Source organism: Hipposideros armiger, unplaced genomic scaffold (assembly GCF_001890085.2).
Source record: "Hipposideros armiger isolate ML-2016 unplaced genomic scaffold, ASM189008v1 scaffold_685, whole genome shotgun sequence".
In the NCBI taxonomy this organism is placed as follows: Eukaryota; Metazoa; Chordata; class Mammalia; order Chiroptera; family Hipposideridae; genus Hipposideros; species Hipposideros armiger.
This window is the reverse complement of record NW_017732035.1, coordinates 272,121-280,656: the sequence shown is the minus strand read 5'-3', so window position 1 is coordinate 280,656 and position 8,536 is coordinate 272,121. Positions and strand designations below refer to the sequence as shown.

The 8,536-nt window shown below is 57.1% G+C and overlaps 1 protein-coding gene across 2 annotated transcripts in view; it reads left to right on the top strand.

Annotated features, from left to right (window-relative positions):
- The first annotated feature begins 318 nt into the window (after nucleotides 1-318).
- The window catches only part of NUDCD3 (NudC domain containing 3), a 26,209-nt gene continuing 17,991 nt past the window's right edge, over nucleotides 319-8,536 (top strand). Inside the window, exons 1-2 of one of the 2 annotated variants that reach the window (XM_019626589.1) lie at nucleotides 319-1,067; nucleotides 5,399-5,661. In XM_019626589.1, the coding sequence (XP_019482134.1) occupies nucleotides 876-1,067; nucleotides 5,399-5,661 (455 nt within the window). In that variant the 5' untranslated portion in view covers nucleotides 319-875. The remainder of the gene's footprint in view (nucleotides 1,068-5,398; nucleotides 5,662-8,536) is intronic. The other variant, XM_019626588.1, reaches the window with a different exon arrangement.

Here is an 8,536-nt window from a genome sequence, read left to right as displayed (position 1 = left end):
ACTTGTAGGTTTCAGTCGTAGAGATGCGAATCATTTCCTACCCACTTGAAAAGGCATCCTCCGGCTATTTACCATCTCGTAGGACACCAGCTAGCTTTGTATCCAACCCAACCACCTGGCTGTTTTCTCGGTTAAGTACCCGGTTCCTCCCAATGCTGCGAACCAGCGTTATCACATCACTGGGGACTGCGTTAATTAAACTGTTGAATAAAATCTTTGACACCGTTTATAACTTTTATGCTTGGACGACACGTGGGACACGCGTACGCACGCTGCGCACACGCACGCTTCCCGACGGCGGCACGCCAGACCGTCGCGCACCTTTTCCACGCAGCTCCGGGCACGCACGCAGCCTACGTTCTTTCTTCTGCTGCCCATGTCACCTTGCGGTTCACCCAGCGCGCCGTCGGTAACGGGACACACGCACCCGCCCGCACGCGCTTTCCTCCTCCCACCCATCAGCGGAAGGGTCGCACGGTCGCGCCGGGAAACGGGGGTCGGACCCCGGCCGGGAGCGCGACCCACAGGCCACACGGCAGGACCGGGTCACGTGGTTCCGCCGCCCCCGCTTCCGCCCGTCTCCAACATGGCCGCCAGGCGCCTCAGTCGCGCAGCCCCGGGCCTCCTCGCGGTTAGGGGCCGCTTCGGGGCCTAAGTGCACCCCATCAGCGAGGCTCCCGGGGAGCCGGCGGGGCGGCGGGAGCAGCGGCGGGATCGCCCCGGCGCAGAGCGGCCGCGGAGGCCTAGCGAGCGCCGGCCGGAAGTCCCGCGGGCGCGCCGGCGGCGGGGCCGTTACCGCGGCGCACCGGAAGTGGCCGTGGGCCGGCGTCCGGGCCGCGCCTGCAGTGAGCGAGCTGCCTCCGGCCGGCGACGCCATGGAGCCAGGGGCGGCCGAGCTGTACGACCAGGCCCTGCTGGGCATCCTGCAGCACGTGGGCAACGTCCAGGACTTCCTGCGCGTGCTCTTCGGCTTCCTCTACCGCAAGACCGACTTCTACCGCCTGCTGCGCCACCCGTCCGACCGCATGGGCTTCCCCCCGGGGGCCGCGCAGGCGCTGGTGCTGCAGGTGACGCGCGCCGGGCGGGCGGGCGGTGGGGCGGGCGGCGGGAGCCCCGCCTCCGGGTGCCCCGACCCCTGGGTCCCCCCGACTCCGGGAGCTGCCGATCCCTCCGCTCCTGGCCTCCGTTTCCCCCTCCGGCGCTTTCCCGGACTCGCCTCCTGGAGCCGCGGCTGCGCGTAAGCAGAGACGCTGGTCGCATATCGAGTTGCACCTCTGGGAGCAGGACTGGCTGTCGACAGCCTGGGTGACACGGGGTGCGCTTGGCTGTCAGAAGCAGCACACACCGCTCAGGGCCGGCGGAGCTCCGCAGCCCGGGAGCCCTGGGGCTGCCCGTCCGGGAATGCAGACGAGCACCTAGACCCCCCAAACCACAGGCTGGCGGTGGGAGGGAGACTGGTGACTGGTGGGTGGGGTCCCCTTGTCTGAAATGTGACTTCCCAGGTCAAAGACAGCACACGCGAGCATATAGCTGTGTTTCCCAGGTTACCTGTGTTGTATATTTGAGGTCCTTCACTCGCTGAAGCTGCCTGGGTACCTCGGAGAGTGATAAGCAAGGACTTGCAGAACGTGTTTGCACTCGCGGCGCCACAGGCAGAGGCGCACTGCGGTTTGGATGTTAAGTAGTGGTCTCTCGCCTCCTAACACTTGTTACAGTTACGAAGGAAAAACACAGGCGGTCACAACGATCTTCGCAAGGCCAGTTGTGTGACAGCCACGGGAAGGAAAGGATAGAAAGGGCGGTTTGGAAATCAGAAAGGGGCGGTGGGACTGGGATGGGAGGAAAGTGGGTGCCCGGCTGAGCAGCGAGCCTGTTTGTAGGAGCCTGAGAAAACAAATGCTGGTGTCGCCCCCACAGCCCTCCAGCACTTTACGGCATACAGTGCTTGCAGATGTGATCTGGAATCTTGCTGCCAGCTGTGGGTTGCTCAGGAATTTTCCTGGTGCCCGAGGAAGAAACCAAAGCGCACGCTGTTTGAGTAACTACCAAAGATAATACGGTGTAATGAGGGGTGGAGTTGAGTCTCCATTTCAGAACCGAAGGCCCTGCCTCATCCTTCCAGGGGCCTCGCGCCATCGGACCAACGGTTTCTAGCAGGCCCTGTGGCAAGTTCCTACTTTCCTGGATGTTCCTGTGAAGTAGATGCGGTTGATTTTTTATGGCCAGTGAGAGTACTGACTCAGCAAGGGTAGGTGATTGACCAGATTCCTCGTAGAGCTGGAACTCAAAACTTCATTTTTGTGATTCCAGATGTTTCTGCTCCATTATTCAACCGTTCCACAATAGAGTGGGAACGCTGTGATCTAGGGTGAGTGCAGCTTGCAGAAACGGCATGGAAGAGAAAGGAACAGTTGTTATGGTGGGGGCTTTACGTCCAGGACGTCATCTTACCTAATCCTAACACAACCTGAAAGGTTGGGTTTTGGCCTTGTTTTACAGGTGAACTGGCAGGTAACCCGTATCTATACGTAAACCTACTACGCTCCAAGCATAACTTACAGTTAAGACTTGGTGACCAGTTTAAGTGGAGGTGAGGGCAGGGCAGGGCAGGGATGAATCAGCGATGACCCAAGGTTTCAAACTTGGGCAGTTGGAATTGCGATAATGCGTTAACTGTACTGTCACTTGAGCTTGGGGAAAAGCCTAGTTTTAGACAAGTTGAGTTGGAGATCGCAGACAGAAGCCCCTGCCCCCAGGCTGTTGGAGTTTGGGACTGGACCCCGGGGAGCCAGCGAGCCTGAGTGGTCTGAGGGAGATGAGCTGAAGGTGGAGGGTTGGAGGGGAGAAGCAGGAGGCTGTAGACTGGGAGGGGGTGGGGCAGCAAGTGTCACGGAGACCAAGGGGACAGTTTCCAGCGGAGGGTGGAGAAGGGCTCTGTTTCTGGAAGTGGTTCCCGCCCATCAGCATTGCCTGGGAAGTGTACCAAAGCAGACATTCCCTCGGTGTCTTGGTTGGAGGGTCAAGGTGACACCTGGGAGCTGTCCCTTAACCACAGGGGCATGTGGCAGGACACCTGTGAGGCAGGGTTCAGCACCGTGCAGTTTTGTTGCGGGTAGGACGTCGAGGTACTGATGAGGACAGGTTTCCAGTTATAAGATAGCTAAGCCGTGGGATGTAACACACAGCTTAGGACGATAGTCAGTGCTATGGTGACAGCTTGCCATGGCGACAGGTCACGGCAGTGGCGCGGGGATCACTGAGGGTCCAGCTGTTGGTCAGAGTGTACACGTGAAACTAATAGGATACTGTCAGCTGTGCCTCAAAAAGAAAGAAAATCAGAGCGAGTGACTTGGTACCACACAGCGTCACCTCCCAGCGGTATGGGCAGCCCCCTGACCACACTGTGCTCGTCTGCCCCTGGCTCGAAGGCAGAAGACCCTTCCTATGGACACTCCACCCAAGGGGAGGTGCTTGGGGTCTCTTCAGAGCACAGGCAAAGAGGGTATGGATGGGAGTGTTGGGTTGCTCCATTCGGGAACTCGAAAGTGTTCCCCGATGTTTTGAGGAGTGATGTAAAACTTGTCAGGCTTTTCCTCCTAATTCTAAGGGCTTGCACAGCCTGGATACATGCCCGAAGGACCCTCATCAGGAAAGACACAGGTGAAAGGTGCATTCCTTTCCCTGATGTGTTAGTATGTTCTAAGAAAAAATAGTTCAGAATGACATTTCATTCGTTTTCGTTGACACTTTATCTGGGAGTTGCTGGCCAGCCTGCACGAGAGAAGCCTGCCCGGGACAGTCAGGAAAGCCGGTTCCATCTGTCCACTCACAGAGCTCATGGGGACATCTTGGGCGACTCACTCTCCTGTCAGTTGAGAAGGTTGGGTGGAGGTCACAGATGGCTCTAACAGCCCTGTGATCCGCGATTCTACAATAGATTGAGTGAGAGCTGGGGGTGCTGGTGAGCAGAGGCAGAGCTGGGCGAGGACCAGGCAGGGTCTGCTGGGCCCCAGGTATTTGGGGGGCCCTGCTGTGGCTCTTTTTGTGGAGTTGAGATGAAGGTCTGGGGCATCAGGGGGATGAGCGGTTCCGCGGGCAGAGGGTCCGGGCCACAGACGTGGATGCTGGACAGCCCCGGTTCTCAGAAGGCGTGGGAGTGGGCTTTTCCTGTCTCCGGTGTCACATAGCTGGCACCGTTACAGTGTGCAGGCTTCCCAGACTGGCTTCTGTCACTTAGTAACATGCACGTGAGGCTCCTGCGTGTCTTCCCGTGGCTGACAGTCCATCTCTGTAGTGCTGGTAACGGTCCGCTGTCTGGACGGGCACTTTGTCCAGCACCCACTGAGGGATGTCTCTGCTCCTAGTTTGGGGAGTGGTGACTAGAGCTGCTCTAAACATCTGTGTGCGGGGTTTTGTGTGGAATTAGTGTTCAGTGCCTGTGGGCAAATACCAAGGGCCACGGCTGCTGGGTGGCTGGCAGCTCTGCTCCCACCGCGCTCCTAGCTGGGGCTCCCGCCTCCAGCGGCCACAGGGGCTTTTTCTTGAGGACCCCGCCTCTGGGGCTGTGTTTCCCGAGGAACATGGGTGAAGGTCTGACCAGACCCTTCCTTCCAGGAAACCCTCCATGTGTCTCACCACCAGTGCTCATTTGCCTCATTGTGATGGCACAGCGGGTGTGACCTCAGCCTCCGCCGCCAGCCGTCATGAGTGGGCCTGTCCTGGCTGCACTTCCAGGGTTATGTGTGCCCTTGGACGTGTCTGGGCCACGCTTCATGTGTTTCATGTGCCCTTTCTGGGGGACAGTCCCAGCGCTTTCATGGGCGTGACTGTGTTCCCGGAGAGACGGAGGGCTGGCTCACCTTCTGCATCCCAGAGGTCGGGAGCTGTCCGTAGGAGCCGCGTCTTGCACAGTGTAGGCACATCCTGGAAGTCCGTTGGGTGAACGCCCAGCCTTCTGAGACCCAGACCACCGAGCCCAGGAGGCAGCAGCCGGCCGCACAGGAAGCCTGCCGCCGTCCTGTGAGTGAACTTGACTCCATCTCCTCTGCCGTCTGAGCTGTGGGCCTGAGCAGCGCTCAATACCTGGGCAGCGTGTGCTTTGCACGGCGGACAGACAGAGGGCTGAGGGTGATGGCGGCAAGGCCGTTCAGTCATGCACCCTGAGACGACAGGTGGGCTCCTGCGGGCCGTGGCTTGTGAGGCATCCCTGGTCGGTTTGGAGCTGCCCCAGGAAGGGACGCTTCCTGGCAGCTGTTGGCCCAGTCTGAGTGCGTTTCCGTCCCGCCCACGGAAGCGCTGTCCCCCTTGCTGCCATTCCTCCTTCCTGCGTGTTGCTGCGCCTGCCCCTGTGGTGCATTCTGGGAGGTGAGCTCATTGCTGCATGGCTGTTTGATTTCAGGTATTCAGAACCTTTGACCACATGGCCCGTCAGGACGATGACAAGAGGAGGAAAGAGCTGGAGGAGAGGATGAGGCGGGAGGATGCGGTGGCCGTGGAGCAGGAGCTGGAGGCCGGCCCCACCGCGGAAGCAGAGCTGGCCGGACCTGAGCGTCCCCCAGGCCGGCGGGGCGCCAGGCAGGAGGAGGCCGAGCCACCGGGTGCAGACGCGGGCGCCGACGCCGGCGCTGCGGAGGCCCCGAGGGAGCCCCCGGCCCCTCCCAAGTAAGAGCTGCTGCTTTCTCGCTGGGCCCGGGCTGCGGTGGGTCTGAGTGGGCCTCCCCGGTACCATGCGGAGCTGTCTCAGCGTTGCCTGAGCTCTTCTTGTGTGCAGCTGCGTGACAAGGCTTTGGTGGCACAGGATAGCAGGGCAGGGGCCTCAGTGTCCTCCTTTTTCTCCTGGTCAGGTCAGGCCAGGCCCGCCGGTCACACAGCCGGTGAAGACCTGTCGTCCGGAGACTTCGCCCCAGTCCTGTCGCTGCCCTTCCTGCGGGGCTGTCTGATATGAGGACTGTGCACCCAGAGCCCTTAGACACTGCCACCTGGTAAATGTCTTACCTGGGGCAAGCAATGTCACCTTTCTGAGTCGCCTGTGAAGTGGAGGTGGTCATAGCACCTCCCTCATGGGCCGTTGGGATGGCACCTGGCCGGGCCGGGAGCTGAGTGGGGTCGGGCAGCCCCTGGACCTTGTGTATGAGGGACAGCGTCGGAAAGGCAGTGCACCTCTCGGCCGGCAGGTGTCGCTGTAGCTGGGCTGGGCCGCCTCTGGCTTTGCCTTTATAATCACAAACAGAATTCCTTAAAAAAGAAGAGAAAAGGAGGAAGGTAGCACCGAGAGTAAATTATTTTCTGGAAACAGTGTTTCTTCCCTGGGCGCTGGCCTGGGTGAGGGACAGGGTGCTCCCGCACTGACCTGCTGAGGGGCTTCGTGACCTGGGTGCAACCAGGCTGTCCCTCTGCCCAGAGAAGGGGACCACAGAGCCATGGGAGGCTGTCACAGCACTGGGGATGTGCCGGCCCGTGTGGGGCAGTCTGGTAGAACAGGACTACTCAGGAAGCTGCCCCCTGCTGTCCCTTCCTTTAGGTGGCGCAGACTTGGTGTCTGCAGTGGCTTCGACCTTTGCTTAAGTCACAGTCAGATGCAGGGCCAGAGGTGTTGGGGACTGAGGCGGGAGGCAGTGGGCTCAGTGGGCTAAACGGGCGACAGGCAGGGCAACCACCCTCAGGAACTGTCAGGACTAAAACCACCGGCTTGGAGGTGAGTGTTTTCTGTAACACTAAAGTGCAACTTTTATGCCAGCTTGTTCTTTCTTTTTAATTTTTTAAATTTTATTTTTATTATTATTATTAGTTTCAGGTGTACAAAACAATGCAATAGTTATCCTTTCACCCCTCAAAAGTGACACCTCCCCCTCATCCACTGCCCCCCCCCACCAGCTTGTTCTTTTCCATTGGAAAACAGATATACACCTCACAGAGGACGAACTAGGAAGAATTTAAACGCACGCGAGAGCAGACACAGTACGAGCCTGCGTGTTCTCGTCACCAGCCCAGCACCACCTGCTTCCCCCTCCCGTCATTTCATCAGCGTTTAAACTTCAAGTTTTCACATACCTTAATTAACAAAACGATCAGAGGTTTGTTTACATCTACAAATAAGGCTTCAGCTACATGTCGTTTGTAGTTGACACTCAATTTCTCTTATTTCCTCAAAATTTATCTGTTAAAAAGACCAAGTTTTTCATCGGTTGAGTCCCTGCATTCTGAACGGTGCTGACTTTCGTAGGGGAGTGACCCGACAGTGGGTTTAGGGGGGACGCTGTCGGAAGTTTCAGTGTGCAGAAGTGAGTTCTCCCTAAGGACAACCACTGCCTGTATTTTCTTCTCTAAAATTTTTCATGTTGTATATATTTTTCTTGCTACAAATGCTGCACACTCTGTGTGGACATTCCTGACATGGTGCCCATGGGCCAGTCCTGTCCTCGGCTGAACGTTATATTTAGACAAGAGTGCAGAGGGATTAATAACTCCAAAAAATAGATTAAAAACTTAGGAGAGAGCTTTCTTGGTAGAAGGAGGCACGAGTCCCCTCCGAGCTCGGGGAGGGGAGGAGCTGCAAGGACCTAAGACGCTTAATTATAGTGATAATCTAGCATCTTGAAGAAAGTATGCAGACAATTTGTAATCCAGGAGAGGACCTTTGTGAACTATAACACCAACAAGGAATTCTTATAAAAAATACACAGAGAATTGTCCGAACCGGGGGAAGCACAGACAAGCGATCAGGGGGTCTCAGGAACAAGTCTGGGAGGACTGACATGCAGGGAAATGCCAGGGACATGCAGGGAAAAGGGCCGAACTGCGTGCTGGTTCATGGTATTTAATTGGCAAGTGTCGTGACTGAGCTGAGCGTGACCCAGCCCGCATAATGCGCATGTGCTGCTGGGCATCCTTGGAAGTCAGCCTGCCTGTCTCTTAGGCGGGCCCTGACTCAACACTGACCCAGCAGGTCCTCTCCTGGGTGTGGGGCCAAAACAGGCCCTTCGAATTTCCGATGACACTGGCGGGAACATGCCTGTCGCATACCACGGGCTCCCGCTGCTGCTTCCCGTAACATTTCATGATTCTTGTTTCAGCTCTCTCCCTTCCCCGGCTTTGTGTGTGTGTTTTTGACAAATCGCAGAAATCACAACATCCCACCCATCCTCAAACTTAACACATTATGGACAGGTGACGCAGATTCGCGTCTATACATCACAGCTGTGCAAGACGGATGATACAAATCTGCGTTTTTAACACGTGCTTGGTTTCCACGCACTATACAGTTAACTACGCAATACATGGAGCCTTTCTCCGAATGTCCTGCTGATGAATGTTTATAGAAACGTGACCTCACTCTGAGTTAATGATCTGTGATAAATATAGAGAACAAACAGCTCTGCATTTTCCTCTGTTGCTCTGCTCTGCATTTAGTCAGCATTCAGATTTCAATCACTTTACACCCATGACGGAAAGATGTAGGTCTTACAGGAAAAAACACAGACGCAGCACGCCCAGGAACATCAACCCAAACCCCTCGTGTGCCTCATGCGGACGCCGC